The sequence below is a fragment of the Triticum aestivum genome, chromosome 5B, assembly GCF_018294505.1.
Source record: "Triticum aestivum cultivar Chinese Spring chromosome 5B, IWGSC CS RefSeq v2.1, whole genome shotgun sequence".
NCBI lineage: Eukaryota > Viridiplantae > Streptophyta > Magnoliopsida > Poales > Poaceae > Triticum > Triticum aestivum.
The window spans coordinates 358,710,334-358,725,570 of NC_057807.1; the positions used below are offsets into that span (position 1 = coordinate 358,710,334).

General features: G+C 52.2%; 2 protein-coding genes across 2 annotated transcripts; both read left to right on the forward strand.

Moving 5' to 3' along the window:
* Positions 1–296: 296 nt before the first annotated feature.
* Positions 297–1,612, forward strand: LOC123114782 (uncharacterized). The gene is made up of 4 exons (XM_044536195.1): positions 297–466; positions 806–895; positions 977–1,136; positions 1,523–1,612. The coding sequence occupies exons 1-4, from the start codon at positions 381–383 to the stop codon at positions 1,610–1,612; spliced, it is 426 nt and encodes a 141-aa protein (XP_044392130.1). The 5' UTR covers positions 297–380.
* Positions 1,613–2,503: 891 nt separating this feature from the next.
* On the forward strand, positions 2,504–15,237 carry LOC123111847 (tyrosine--tRNA ligase 1, cytoplasmic-like). Its single transcript, XM_044532724.1, has 9 exons — positions 2,504–2,847; positions 2,930–3,023; positions 3,768–3,873; positions 3,984–4,066; positions 5,083–5,228; positions 5,471–5,576; positions 6,377–6,436; positions 14,669–14,734; positions 14,874–15,237. Exons 1-9 carry the CDS (start codon positions 2,528–2,530, stop codon positions 14,955–14,957), a joined length of 1,065 nt encoding a protein of 354 aa, XP_044388659.1. The 5' UTR covers positions 2,504–2,527; the 3' UTR covers positions 14,958–15,237.

The window sequence follows — 15,237 nt, forward strand, 5'->3', positions numbered from 1 at the left end:
ACCCCTAACTGACCTTTGTGGGGAGTAATCTTCAACTAGTGATTTCGCGATCAAGAGTGATCTATTTTTCTTTCGAGGGAGTGCGATCCAGAAGGAAAGCTTTGCTTTTGAATGGGCCGGCCCAATTGTGCGTGCGTGTGGGTGTGAAGGTGCTTCTTCAGGCTTTCCAGGCAGCCTGAGCCGGCCGGAGCGATCCGGCCCGCCATGAGCCGGCCTGGTTGGCGGCAGCAGGTCTCCCTGCCAGTCTATAAAAATCCCAAATCCTTCAAAAAAGAAAGAAACTTCCTAGACGGCGGCTTTGGAGTCGAGGGCGCTGCTATTTGAGCCTCAAGGGGGCTCCGGCCGCGAGCGGGTAGGGCTTCGGGATCAAGGTATTCGTGATGGCCGACATCGCGTACAGTTCATGCTGCGTCAATGAGGTTGGGGCATCACGCGTCGTCAACTGCGCGCACACCCGCTTGAACCCGTGAGCTCGTGCCCTCCTATTGTTTGCCGCGCTCAACTATTCTGTTCCAATTTGGGATTCCTGTTCAAATTGCAATTTTTATTGCCACGCTCAACTATTCTGTTCCAAATTTCAATTTTACTTGCACGCATTTTTTTTCAATTTTCCTTTCTGCTGATTGCATGTTTTTATGTTCCTTTGCACTTTTTTGCGCCAAGCCGCCAAGTCACATTTTTCTTCTTCTTTTGTTCAATGTTCCGTTATCTCTGATAGTGAAACCCGATCCAAATGCCGGATCGAATGCAAAAATAAAATAAAATAAAATGTACTGCTGATTGCCATCTTCTACTTTTGCTGCAGAGAAGCTTCCATGTTCGAATCAAACCGCGCAGATCACTCCAAACTTTCCACCATGGATTGCCCACCTGCTGCTAATGTCGGAATCCACAGGTACGCATATTGCTCGCTTGGAATTTGTAGTGTGATCTTAACAGTTCTAGTGATGACATGCAAATTTGACGTTACTCTTAGGGATTCCATGGAGATAAGTTCCGGTGATAGATTCGCAGCTCTGAGTAGCATTGGGGGGGAGTATATCTGCAAGGATAAGCTCCCCCTCCTTCTGAAGAAGAAGCTCGCACCCATCTGTTACGTTTGGTTTGAACCATCTCACATGATGGAAATAGAGCAGGTATATCAACAAACTTTTTTGTTGTAGCATTCTTCTTAGTTGTTACTGGAACTTGAAGGCTTAAAGCATCGAGGAAGGATAATATTATACCTGGTTTTCACTTGAATCTATCTTTATGGCATCTAACTATGCCCAGCATGAGATTTTCATACTTTTTAGTGCAGTTTAACATGATGATAAACTAGAAGATATACAATTGAGTCTGCATGCGTAGTCAGACCGACAGCATAGATTTGAAAATAAATGTAGAGTTTATTCATGTAGAAGATATACAATTGAGTCTACACGCGTAGTCAGACCGACAGCAGAGATTTGAAAAGAACTGTAGAGTTTATTCATGAGTAAGTTACGCTGCATTTTTTTAACTTAAAACTGGACTTATGTAGAAATATAAAAAACTAATATGCTTGTTTGTGGAAATTTTGAACCAGTACCCTGTTTTTAGAGGGGAAAACTTCTCTGCACAGATGTCATAGTTGGATCTTGGATTTAGATGAGCGGTATTACATATATACTATCAAGTATCAATGGTGTCTGGGGAAGGAACCCGGTTTTAACGGCGTCGAATTTCGCAAAAATCATGAGAAGAAATACAGGAACATTATGACCATAATGGAGAGATTGCACAAACAATATATATATATATGCCCTGTGTGCTACAAAGCGCTCATAGTGACATAAATTCTGTGATACGGGTACGGGGACATGGGATACTGCAGTTTATAGACATCGATACGATGAATATTTATAAATAATCAATAAAATGCCATGTAATAAAGAAAATAAATAATTGGATGCGCGAAATGAGATCAAAATACTCTGCTCCATTTGTTGCCTCTTTAACTCCTCAATGACTGAATGATCACCAATTTCCTCAATCCTCGTGGTACTTGCAAATTATCATACATGACAATTAGAAAACAATAAAAAAGCTGGCTTGTAGCTTGCTTATGTAATGAATATATGCTTCCTGTGTCCCTGCCGTGTCAATGATGTCCCCACACGCGTATCGGCAATTTTTTTCTTATTTTAATCGCTTCCGTATCGTAGGCTAATTGTATGCGGCCACATTGGACATGCACCTATCGGTGCTTCGCAGCCTGGGTGAGCTGAAATGTTCATTCTTTTTACTAGGGCACGCAAATTCATGTTTTGCGGTTGCTCCATTGGATCTTGTTATATTATTGTAGTGATGTTTGAGTTTTTTTTTTCATAATTTTTGGAAAATTTTAAACCGTTGAGACCTTAACGGGTTATCCAGACACTAGCGATAGCTACAATTTGATGCACCTATCATCTTTTGCATTGCTCAGGATATCATTTTTCTGATGTTTTAGCTTATTACTTATTGCTCAGGTCCAGTTTGTTCTAACTTGTTACATTGTCCACAAATGTATTGGGTGGATGGACGTGTTCTCGTCTTGCAAGGGATTATGAAGACGATCTATGTAAACAAGATAGTCCAAGCTGGTTGCACAGTTAAAATATTGATGGCAGATTGGTTTCTGCAGCGACATTTCAAGATTGGCACTGACCTGAATAAAATACGGAACATTGGCAACTACAATATTGAGATGTGGAAAGCAACTGGTATGAACCTTGACAAAGTAGAGGTTGTATGGTTGTCAGATGAATTGAATTGCCACGCGGTTAATTACTGGCCACTTGCGGTTGATGTCTCCAGAAAATACAGCATGGAAAAAATGGCAAGGTATCTCTTATTTTAACTTGTTCAATTGCAAATCATTTGTTGTTCTTATAACAATCAAGTTAATTTACTGTTTGCCGAGCAGTTATTGTCGGAACAGGACATATGGGCCACAAGGACTACCTGCTGCTGAGATTTTCTACCCTTGCATGCAGGTTGCTGCTATATTATGCCAGAAGGTTGGTTTATCTAATACAGGATTGAAAAGAACATTATAATTTTTGTTTTGTTTGTGCTCTTAGCAATATGAATTCATGGCTTGTACAACCACACCAGATTTTGACCAAATCAGTCAGTGGAGGGTACATCTTAGACATGTGAAAGAGAAGTCTTCATGGATTTCTCTATTACCTCTGTGGCTACTTCAGCAGTAGGGAACCAGAGATGTTGAGTGTAGATCAGTAGGCTTCTCTGTTTCTTTAGATAGTGATTACTGCATAAACACCATCCTTTGAGGGAAAATGCTCTGCCGCTCTTAGGAGCCACACTCGCGTGTATCAGTAGCGCTGGTTGGACTGGGGATCTCCATGGACCAATGGTCGGCTCTGATTCACATAGGTGTAGCTCCTATGAGCCTAAAGTCTGTGTCCATCCTTCCATACCTTATTCAGTTCCCAGTATAATTTATCTTGTACATATATAGAAGCTTGGAAACAAAGGATGTAGATTTTTTTAATAATCGGAACATAGTTGCTAGGAAATCATGCAAGGCTGATGCTTCCTGGGAGACTTGAATGAGCGATAGTGGCTTGCAAGTTCTAGTTAAACCATTTATTTTTCTTTTTGCACCTTTGCGGCCAGTTTTGCGATCATTGTATCCCATATGTTGGAATTGTTTGTACTGGAAACATAATTTCAAAACTTATGTTATTAGCTGTTCACAGCACATGTTAACTCAGTACATTTTGTTTTGGTTGTTTCAGGCTGACATATGGCTCTTCAGCATGGATCAGCGAGACATTGTCATGCTAGCTAAGGATTACTCCGAAGAAATAAATAGGGAAACCAAACCAGCTATCATACTGCATAGTATCCTAATTCAGATCTGTCATGTTTTTGTTCTTTGTGTGTTGTCCAGTTTAGTGTTTGGAGCTTTGATGGTGATATTGGATGCAATGTATCCTTAACTTGAAATACAGATACGTTACCTCTTTTACCAGAAGACCCTGACTTGAACTCGCTGAGATATCCAGCGCGGACTCTGTTCATGGACGATGCACAGGTATCTAATTATAATCATTTTGCGGTGGCAGTTGTAGTGGCAGATGGTTGAACTTTAGTACTATGGTTTTACCATACGGGTGTACCTTCTGCATATCCATGATAAATTTACACAAGTGTTTCAATTCAATTCTAGCACTCCCCTCCTTGCAATTGGTTGGTTATATAGCTGAAATGTAATCATGAACTAAAGTTATACCACTTTTACTTGACTTCCTACCTTCTCAATCAAACTTCTTAGCCATTTTTTCAGAAAAAATTCTGTCAAAACTTAATTGAACAAGTCAACAATTCCATTTGCTCACAAGAAATTTGTCCCCGGCCATATTTCCGCCCCCTCTGTTTGTCCACCACATCGCCTGAAGCTGTTGATGTAAACCATCTAGATCGCTAATGTAAAAATTATGGCATTCAATATATTAAAATCGAAGGGAATATAATCCTAGAAGTACGAAGAGCAATACAATTTAATCCTTGTAACACTGAGCCCTATAGACTTAACATCCCAGTTGTACTGGTACTAGTATAAATCCTGGAAATACAAAGAGCAACACAATTTAATCCTCGTAACGCTGAGCCTTATAGACATAACTTCCCGTTTGTGCTGGCACTGTATAAATCCTGGAAATACAAAGAGCAATACAATTTAATCCTAACAACGCTGAGCCCTGTAGACTTCACTTCCCGGAGAGAAGGTTATTGCCTTTACAGAAAATTTTCTTTTATACAAAGTTCCAGCTGTCGGGAGGTTGAGTCGTGGGATTGCCTGTGCAGTAAAGCAGTTTTATCTCAAAACGCTGTATTGGCTCCATTTGTTGGGTTCTTCTGAATGTTGATCAAGTAGTTAAAAATATAACATTTCTTTCATGGTTTTTTGGTTCATTCTGCCAGTGTGACCATCGATATGCGTATCTAATATATTACAGTTTTTAGCGGACAGTCAGATTTCTAATCTTTAACTCACGTGTTACATAATATTGGAACCGTTTGTATGAAATGCTCGTCTGTTTATTTCAGGAGGCTTCAAATAGGAAAATAGAGTTGGCTTTCTGCCCACCAAAAGTAACAGTGTCTAACCCATTTCTGGAGTACATCAGATATGTTATATTCCCTTGGTTTGGAAAATTGGAGGTAGCTGACAAGAAAGGGAATGGCAGTAGCAAGTAATATTCTTTCCCTTATCTACCAAATGTATTCCTTTCTGTTTCTTGTGAAAGGCTGGTTTTTAATTCAGCAGTAGGATGCACAAAATTATATATATCTCATCCATAACATCGTAATATGCGTGCACTCGTTAATCACATCAGCACCAAAGAAATGTGTGCCCACAAATGTAATATTCTACAAAATGAATAAGTTGATAATATTATGCTCCAGTATTTGTGATAATTGTTGTCTTATGCAGGACATATGCAAGCATGGAAGATTTTGTTGTTGACTATGGAAGTGGCAATCTTGATTCTGCTGATGTTAAGCTGGCTTTTGAAAAAGGAATAAACAGCATATTAAAGGTAACATTTGCATTCTTAATTGTTTGTATCCAAATCGTACCCAAAGTCATGTTGAATTGTTGATTACCTCTGCCAGTACAACTGTTTAGATTCTCTTCAAAAGGGAAGTTAGTATAGTTACTAACAAGGTGAGTCTAAACCACATGTCAACCAGACAACCTGTGGCGAGTACAAATTTCAGGCTACTACCTTTTTTAGATATAGTCAGACAACTTTGACAAAAAAAAGAGACAGTCAGACAACCAAATAGCCATGTGTTTATGGCATGTGAGTGTTCTAGTTTATATCAACATGAGGATTAATGATAAATAAATGGGCAAGGTAACCAGCAAAACTGAGGGCTGATTTGATGGATCTTGCCAATATTAAGACCTGTTTTTTATCAAATATTCACTCGACAATTACATCTTCCATGTTTCAATAATATAGAAGTTCAATATATAATCCTCATTTTCTCGGAAGTAAAATATAGTGACATTGTAGAGCTATAAACTTTGGAGAAGGAGAAATTTTCGCTCTGTAGCGTAGGCCCAATCACTTTAATGCTGATGAATTGTGGCACATTTTCCTTTGCAACTCTTATCTTTTGTGGGGTGACAAGGAGATGTCAAAATAGGACCCCTGTAGCTCTTTCAAAACCGAATTAACTGATGCAACTTTTTCCTAGCCTGTAAAGTTGGGCCGAATTGTTAGTGTTCACTCAAAATTATTTCTGTTTTTCCTGACTTACAGAAGTGTGTGTTCTTACTTCAAAGCAATATTTTACCCTGACAATTTGTATGCACCTTTTGTCCTTCAAGCCTGTTCAGGATCACTTCATTAGCAACATTGAAGCCCAAAATCTATATTTCTCCTGTAAGGTACAATTATTGCTTACTGTTTGTATTTGTTTTGGTACAACACCTGAAAATGACATGTTTGAAGTTGGTAGAACTCCTGAAAATGACTTTAAATGTTTGAAATTGAGTGTGATGTTAATGTACTATCTTAACAGTTAACACCAAACAAAACTATGTGTAACAGCATTACGTATTGGATTAATCTGGTACTCCCTCTGTAAACTAATATAAGACGTTTTAGGTCACTACTTAACGTCTTATATTAGTTTACAGAGGGAGTACCATTTTGACTCGAGGCTTGCAATTCCAACAGCACAATAGTCATGTTAGCCCAAATTGCATGATCATCCGACGATGATATATCGATTGCCTATGTGTAAATGTAATGAGTATCTTAATATGTTCACCTGGTGTCCATGAACCTAGTTTTGTTGGTTCTGAACGGGGCCTGATGGGGCACTTAAGTAGGTGCTGGTAGTTTCGCTTACTAATCTACCAACATCTTCAGTAGGAGTATGTGTTAACTTCTGCAGGACCCATGCTTTCGCATATTGTAGACTAACTGTCAAAAAAAGGTAACATATGTCATCAGAAATAATTTGAACGAATAAAATTTACATGCAGTTATTTTGATCAGAGAACAGATAAATGAGATGTCTTGTTTGGGAAATACTAAACTTACAATGCGCCATCTGATAGAAAATGAAGAATGGGGCATATTGCAAGGGTTGTCTCATTCTTCCAACCATATTAAGCCAGAAAACATGGTGATGAGAAGCTTCTCTATCGCTTTCCCTTGTATTTGCCGGCCTGAAAGCTTGGGCGATGGGCGACTCCGCTGGCGCCTTCGCGGGCCCTTCCGCCGCCTCTGCCTCCGCGCCGCCGGCGCCCCTCCCCGCCCCTCCCCGCCGGCCTCTCCGGCCGCGGCCCCGCCGCCGCCCTCCGCGCCGGTCGCCCCGGCGGCTCCCTTCCGGTGGGCTGACTGCGCGGAGGACGCGCCGTTCCCCCCTCCCCCTCTCCCCCGGCTCCCTCCACCCCCCGCTCCTCCCGCCGGCCCGTCCTGCCCCGCCGGCTGGCTAGCTCAGCCCCCCACGTGAGGGGCTCTGCTCCCGGCAGGCGGGCGCCGCCGCCGGCCCCCTCGGCGCCCCGGAGCCCGGCTCGGGTGCCGCCCCCCCCCAAGGTGTGGCCTTGGCCGGTAGGGCTCTCCGCCGCCGCCGCGTGCTGGCCTGGGGCGTGGCCGGGCGCGCCGATCGGGGCCCCGCCCGCTCCTCCTGGCGCCGGCCGGCGGTGGGGCCCGGCCGCCGGCTCCTCCTCCCCCCCCCGCTGTCCCTCTCCCTCCCTCCCCTCCTCCCGGTCCCGTCGCCACGCCCGGCGCCGTACCGGCCGTTCATAGCGCATTTCGGCTCCTCCGGGCTCCATGTGCAGACGGCCCGGGTCGCCCGGCCCCCTCCCGCTGCCCTCGCCGGTCCGGCGCCGGCGGCGGCGCCGCTGGCCGCTTCCGGTAGGGTTTTCCCCTCCACCCCCGCTCTCCCCCGCGACACAGGCCACCCGGCGGGGCTTGCTGGGCTGCTGGGCCCCGGCCCATCGCGCCCGGTGGCCCCTGCGCGGCCCACCGCGGGTCGCCCCCCCTCCCCTCGCAGGCCGGCCCAATCTGGGTGGACCAACCCCGTGCCCTAGGCCCAGCGGAGGGGGCATCTGCTCGATTTGGCCTCCCCGTGGTCTCCCTCTGCCCCCGTCCCTGTGCGCCGCCGCCTCCTCTCCCCTTCCCCGTCCCGCTCCCCTGCCCACCTCCACCCCTCGCCTCGCTCCTCCGGCGCCCCCTGCCGCTCCCCCTCCATCGTCCGGCCGGCCAGCTCCCCCTCCCCGCCCGCTCCCCTCGCCCCGTCCCTCCCGGCCCCCGCCGCGCCGCGGTCGGCCATGCCGCGGGAGTGGAATGACCCGGCTCCCCGGGCGAAGCGGAAGGCGGGAGACCCCCCCCCCCCCGCGACTCGTCCCGCCCCTCCCCCGACTCCCTCCGGCGGGAGGAGGAGCTCCGGCGCGAGCTCCGGGAGCTTCGGGACGGCCGCCGCTCCCCCTCCCGCCGTGATGACCGGGCGCGGTCCCGGTCGCCGCGGGCGTCGTCGGGGGACTGGCGCGCCCGCCGGCGCTCCCCGTCGCCGTCCCGTCATCGGGAACGCTCTCCGTCCCCCTCCCGTCCGGCCCGGGTCGGCTCGCCTCGCCCGCGGGACGGTATCCTCCCCACCCCGGACACTTGCCGCTACGTCCCTCCGCACGCGGCCTCCACTGGGGCTGCGGCCCCGGCTCCGGCTCATGGTGGTGGCACCTCCCGCGGCCGTCCTGGGCCTGCCAAGAAGAAGAAGCGCCGGGGTGTCCGCCTCACTCCGACCGTGCCACCCCCCCGCGGGTCCGGGAGCCTCCTCCGCTCCGGGCCCCGTCTCCGATCTCCCTCGCCCCCATGCTTCAACTGTGGGGTGAGGGGGCATTCTTAGGTTGCTTGCGTCAACCCCCAGTGCTGCTACCTCTGCAAGGATCCCGGCCACCCCGCCATTCTGTGCCCGGATAGACCGGTGGTTTCGGAGCTCATGATGTATGGGCATGGGATCGAGGGGTTGGGCTTCTTCCACCTCGAGGTCCCGGACGCCCCTCCTCCGTCGCCCTCCCTTCAGGCGATTATCACGGTCGTTGATGGGGTGGCGTCCCCAGAGATGATCGAGGCTGAGCTCAACCACCTCTACCGCCACCAGTGGGACTGGGTGGTCACCCCCACAGCCGGCCACATCTTCTCCGTCGTCTTCCCCGACTCCGTCAGCTTCGGCTACGCGACGCGTAGTGGCCGGATCACTCTCGCGCTCAACCAGCTGGTTGTCGAGATATCCGAGCCAGTACTCGACGCTCAGGCCGTGGCTGTCCTCGACACCGCCTGGATCCTCATCTCCGGTCTCCCCGATATTGCACGGTCCGAGCTCGTCATCCGCCAGATGTCTCGCCTCTTGGGCAAGGTGGTGGTGGTCAACGAGCTCTCATTGCAAAAGGAGGAGGTGCGGGTCAAGGTCAAGTGCCTCGACTCCTCCAAGCTGCGCACTTCGGTCCGGGTCTTCTTCAACGACCAGGGCTTCGACCTCAGGATCGCCCCCGAGCCTCCCAACCACGTTGGGCGTCCCCGCTTCCTCGACGTCGGCCCCCCTGGTGACAACCCGGGGGCCGGCGGAGACTACCACGGCCGCCACCGCTCTCGTTCTCACCGCTCGGATGAGGAGGGGGCGTCCGAGGACTCCCGCTCCCCATCCCCCTCGCCCCCCCTCCGTCTGCGGGGGGCAAGGGCCGCCAGGCCGCCTCTCGCCCCCCGGTGGATGGCCCGCCGATCTCTGACGTGTCGCCATCCGAGGGGAGCGACATCTCCAGTGTGGGCCTGGTGGTCTGCCCGGCCTCCTCCCGCGCTCCCCCACCTCGTCCCCGCCACCTGTGCTGGCCCCGGTCGGCCTGCTCGGCGGCCTGCTCTCCGACTCTTCGGCGGCGCCCGCGGGTGGGGGGACGCCTCCTGTGGTTGTCCCCCCCACTCCGGCTTCGCCTCCCCCCGTCGCCGTCTCCTCCCCGCAGCCTGACGCTCCTCCGGCCCCGTCGTCTCCATGGGCTCCCTCGGAGGCCTGCTCTCCGGCCCCCAGTGCGCCTCCTCCCCCTCTGGCCGCACCATCACCCCCGGCCCAGATCTTCCTCGGCTGTGCTGGGTCGGGACTGCTGCCCTCCCCTCCGTCGTCTCCTGGGGCGGGGGCGGCCCGGATCATCACGCCTCTGGTGGCCCAGCCCCCCCTCCCCGGTCTGCCGCCTACTCCCGTCGCAGTCGGTCGGCCTCCTCCCCGGTGGTGGCCTCCCGCCGGAGTGCTCGGCTAGACGCTGCCCACCCTGAGGGCAGCCCGGCGCTGCCCATCCCCGAGCGGGCGGTGCTCCGCGCTACCGCCCGTAACCTGGAGCCAGGTACGCCCTCCATTCCCCCCTCTGCTTCGTCTTGTTCTTTCTCTGCGCTTGAGTCTGTTCCGCTGGGTCATCTCGCCAAAGTGGCCTCCGACTCCGCGATCATTTTCCGAGGGGAAGTTGGCCCCCCTCTCGCCCAGATCGCGGCCATCAGAGCCCGTGAGGTTCTCGATGGGAAACTTGCGGAGGCCCGGGCGGCCCTCCTCGTTCCCCCAGCCGCCTCTACGTCTGGGGGATCTTCCTCTCCGCCTCGGCCGCAGCCGACGGCCCCTCCTCCCTCGGTGGCCGTGCCGGAGATTCGGGGACGCACCCGCTCCCGCACGGCGGCCCTTCGTGCGCTTAGCGCTTCCTGTGTTCTGGGGTCAAGCAGCCCCCCAATGGCTCCTTAATGCGGGCCCTCTTCTGGAACATCCGCGGCTTCGGCCATGATGGCCGCCGCCGCCAGTTAGTGGAATACATGCGAGATGAGCACATCGACATCGTGGTTGTGCAAGAGACCATGCGTCGCGATTTTGCGCTCCCTGAGCTTGACCGGCTGAGCTCTCACCTCTTTGCGTGGCACTGGCTCCCTTCTAGTGGGAGCGCGGGCCACTCGGGTGGCATCCTTTTAGGTGTGAAGGATGCCACCTTTGAGGTGGGCAGCATGGATAGGGGCGAATTCTTCGTCAGCATGGAGCTTTTCGAGAGGTCGCTCAACTTCAAGTGGGAGATCATCATTGTCTATGGACCGGCCGATCATAGTAGGTCGGCCTCCTTCTTGGAGGAGCTCCACCGGAAAATCTCGGCCGCCTCCCTCCCCGTGGTTGTCGGGGGCGACTTCAACCTGCTGCGCGTTGCGGAGGACAAGAACAATGGCAATGTTTGCTTTGCCCGGATGGACATGTTTAACGACTTCATTGCCGACCTCGCCCTCCAGGAGATTGATCGGGTTGGGGCCCGTTTTACTTGGACCAACCGACAAGCCTCCCCGACCCTGTCCGTCTTGGACAGGGTCCTAGTTTCCCCGGAATGGGACCTCCGATGCCCCCTAGCCTCTCTTCGCGCCATCACCCGGATTGGTTCCGACCACGTCCCCTTGCTCCTCTCCTCCGCGGACGAGCGTCCGCCGATCCCCCCTCGGTTTCGGTTTGAGACCTGCTGGCTTTCCCAGGCCGGGTTTACCGACGCCGTCTGTGCTCGGTGGATCGAGGCTCGGGCCCACCCCCACCCTCGCCCCCCTTCTGCTATTGACGCGTGGCACTTCTGTGTGAAGCGTGGCCGGCAATTTATGAAGGGCTGGGGGGCCAACCTGGGCCGTGACGCCAGGGAGCGTAAGAAGGCGTTGCTCACCGCGATCCAGGCCCTCGACTTTCGGGCTGACGCGGTGGGTCTCTCCCCGGACGAGTGGCTCTCCCGCTATGACCTCGAAGACCAGCTCTCCGTGATTTACACCGATGAGGAAGCCTATTGGCGCCTTCGGGGCGCTCAGCGTTGGGTCCTGAAGGGTGACGCGAATACGGCTTACTTCCAGGCGATTGCCAACGGGCGCCGTAGACGCAACACCATTCCCTGCCTTTGGGATGGGGTAACCCTCCTCCAGGACCCCCGGGACATCCGCTCCCATGTCGACGGCTTCTATCGTTCCCTCTTCTCTCCCGCTCCTCGGAGCGGCATCTCCCTCGCCCCTGATTGTTGGGCCGGCGCCCAACTTGTCTCTGACGCAGAGAACGCGTCCCTGACGGCCCCCTTCTCTGAGCAGGAGGTCTGGGAGGCCATCAAGGGTATGAACTCCTCCTCTGCTCCGGGCCCGGACGGTCTTCCGGTCATTTTCTTCCAGACCTTCTGGAACGTGATTAAACCAGAGGTCATGGCCATCTTTGATGAATTCTTCGTGGGATCTATTGACCTAGGCCGCCTCAACTTCGGGACCATCTCCCTCATCCCCAAGGTCCCTGGGGCGACTGACATCCGCCAGTTCCGCCCGATTACGGTCATTAACGTGATCTTCCGGATCCTGGCCAAGGGGTACGCCAATAGGGTGACCCTGCTTGCAGATCGGATTACCCACCCTAACCAATCAGCCTTCACTAAGGGTCGGTACATCCTGGATGGTGTCCTGGTGCTTCATGAGGTTCTTCATGAGGTCCGGGTCAAGCGCCTGAAGGCGGTCTTTCTGAAGATCGATTTTCACAAAGCCTATGATACGGTTAGCTGGTCCTTCCTTAGGGAAGTCCTTCTTCGGAAGGGCTTTGACGACCGGTGGATCACGAGAGTCATGCAAATGGTCTCTTGCGGTCGCACGGCGGTCAGCATCAACGGCGAGATCGGTCCCTTCTTCCCTACCCTATGTGGGGTGCGCCAAGGCGACCCCTTCTCCCCGTTCCTCTTCAATATGGTCGTGGACGCTTTGGCCTCCATTCTCGATAAGGCTAAAGCCGCGGGCCACATCCGAGGTATTACCCCCCACCTCTCTGGGGGCTCGGGAATCTCCATCCTCCAGTATCCTGACGACACGATCATCATGGTCGAAGGCTCGGAGATGGACATCACCAACCTCAAGTTCCTCCTTCTTTGCTTCCAACAGATGTTGGGCCTCAAGATCAACTTCGATGAGAGCGATGTTATGGTGATGGGATATTCCCCCGCTGAGTCTGTGGCCATTGCCAACAGACTTAATTGCCGCCTGGGCTCTTTCCCCACTACCTACCTTGGGACGCCCATTAGTGACTCGCGCCTCTCTGTCGCAGACCTACGCCCCTCCGTGACCAAGCTCCAGACCAGATGCGAGCCCTGGCAGGGGAGGTGGCTTTCCAAGGCGGCCCGGACTATCCTTATCAACTCCTCCCTCTCCAGCCTCCTCTTGTTTCTTATGAGTTTCTACAGCCTCCATGAATCTCTCCATAAGGAGATCGCCAAAATCCAGTCCCGATTCTTCTGGGCTGGCGAGCATGGCAAGCAGAAGTATCACATGGTCAGCTGGCCTGACATCTGCAAGCCCAGGGAGCAGGGTGGATTGGGCATCATGTGCTCTAAACGGATGAATATTGCCCTTCTATCCCGGTGGCTGTGGCGTATCACGCAGGGTCATGGTGGCCTCTGGCTGGACATTATCCAGAACAAGTACCTGCGTGGTCAACCCCTTGCCTTCTGCCAGAAATCGGGAGGTTCTCAGTTCTGGCAGTCCCTCGTCCAGCTTCTTCCGGTGCTCCACATTGGTACCTCTATCTCGGTGGGGTCCGGCCTCTCGACGCTCTTCTGGTTTGATCGCTGGGCCGGCGACTCTCCCTTTGCGGCCCGCTTCCCCACCCTCTTCTCTATCGCTGTCGTCCCCATGATCTCTGTTGATAGGGCCCTTCTTGACTTAGGGCGCCTCGCTTTCCGTCGGCCATTTGGGCCGGCGGAATCCGCCGCCTGGCGTGAGTTGCTTGACTGCGTTGCTCTGCATGAGCCGGTGGTGGATGGGGATCAGGATCTTGTGCGCTGGCACCTGGAGCCGCCGGGCCAGTTCTCTACCAAATTGCTATACTTGGCCATTTCCCCCTCCTCCGCTCCCCTCCCCCTATAGATGGTGTGGTCCGTCCGCGTCCCCCTGAAGATTCGCATCTTCATGTGGCAGTGGATCCGTGGACGGATCCCGTCCGGTGTGGAGGTCCGCAAGCGTAATGGCCCGGGCACTGGTATCTGCCCCCTCTGTGCTGTTCCCGAGGACTCCAACCACATCTTCTTCGCCTGCGTCTCCGCCCGGTTCCTCTGGAGCTGCTTTCGCGAGATTGTCGGTGGGAGTTGGTGCCACACCAATTTCCCGGACTTATTTGCTGAACTCCAATTGTCCCCTTCGTCCTCTCGCCACATTAGGTGGTTCGAGGTTGGGGTCCTTGCCTGGACGCTTTGGACCATTCGCAATAAGCTAGTGATCCAGCGTACTCCTCTTCGTCGCGCTACTGATGCTCTCTACAAATTCTCGGGTTTCTTGCAGCTTTGGCGGCCGCTTAGCCGCCCCCTGGATTGGGACGCCATCTCTGCCTTCATCGCCGATCTCCGCTCGATGGCCGTCCGCCTGTCGCCTCCGCCGGAGCCTGACTAGATCGCCTGCACTGGGCAGGCTTTGTTTTTTCTCTTTCTTCTGGGCTTGTTGAGATGTGCCCTCAGCAGAACCTTAATACTTTGTTGTGGTACTTGGGTGGTGTGTGTGTGTGGACCTGTTGTGGTTGTATGTCTTGTGGCGGTTTGCTTTATTTATAAAGCGGGGCGAAAGCCTTTTTCGGTAAACATGGTGATGTTTAATTTTGCCTTCTTCTACTTCAGTTGCAGGATCAAATTACTGCAGATACACGGAAGATTATACTACAGAATGAGGATATTGTCTGGGGTGTAAGTTTTCTCATTCCGAACTGATAGATCTGCTCGGGGTCTTGTTAGCGTTAATCTTGAAATATATTATTCTAAGACAGCATTGAACTGTTGATGGCATCGTATGTTTTAGCTTTCTACCTTTTTATTCCTGTGGTAGAGGTCGAAGAGCAGCAGGGGTGGAGCTGCCACTATGATGTTGGGGTCAGCTGACCCCAACGAACTTAGGCAAAACGTGGAGTGAATTGCTGCCAAAGTGCAATGAGTCTTCTTCGCAAAGAAAGTGCAGTTAGTCTTGATGGAATAGATGAGCCCATTGAAATCTTTGGCTGACTGAAGATGATATGTTAGATTGCCGGAGGGAGAAATAAAGGCCTCATAGTAACTTATTGTTCCGAAATATGCAAGGAATTGTTGGATAGGCTGCTTAACTTATTGTCCCGGTGGGTGGCTTTACTTTCCGTGTGTGTATATATCACAACATTGTTTTTATATACTCCCTCTGTCTCAAAATAAATGTACTC

Excerpts from the sequence above, each read along its gene's own strand:
- LOC123114782 (XM_044536195.1), top strand. The coding sequence starts at position 381 with ATGGCCGACATCGCGTACAGTTCATGCTGCGTCAATGAGGTTGGGGCA. Across the intron at positions 467-805 it reads GCGCACACCCGCTTGAACCC|AGAAGCTTCCATGTTCGAAT; the intron begins GTGAGCTCGTGC and ends CTTTTGCTGCAG. Across the intron at positions 896-976 it reads GCTAATGTCGGAATCCACAG|GGATTCCATGGAGATAAGTT; the intron begins GTACGCATATTG and ends CGTTACTCTTAG.
- LOC123111847 (XM_044532724.1), top strand. The coding sequence starts at position 2,528 with ATGTATTGGGTGGATGGACGTGTTCTCGTCTTGCAAGGGATTATGAAG. Across the intron at positions 3,874-3,983 it reads ACCAGCTATCATACTGCATA|ATACGTTACCTCTTTTACCA; the intron begins GTATCCTAATTC and ends CTTGAAATACAG. Across the intron at positions 5,229-5,470 it reads AAAGGGAATGGCAGTAGCAA|GACATATGCAAGCATGGAAG; the intron begins GTAATATTCTTT and ends TGTCTTATGCAG.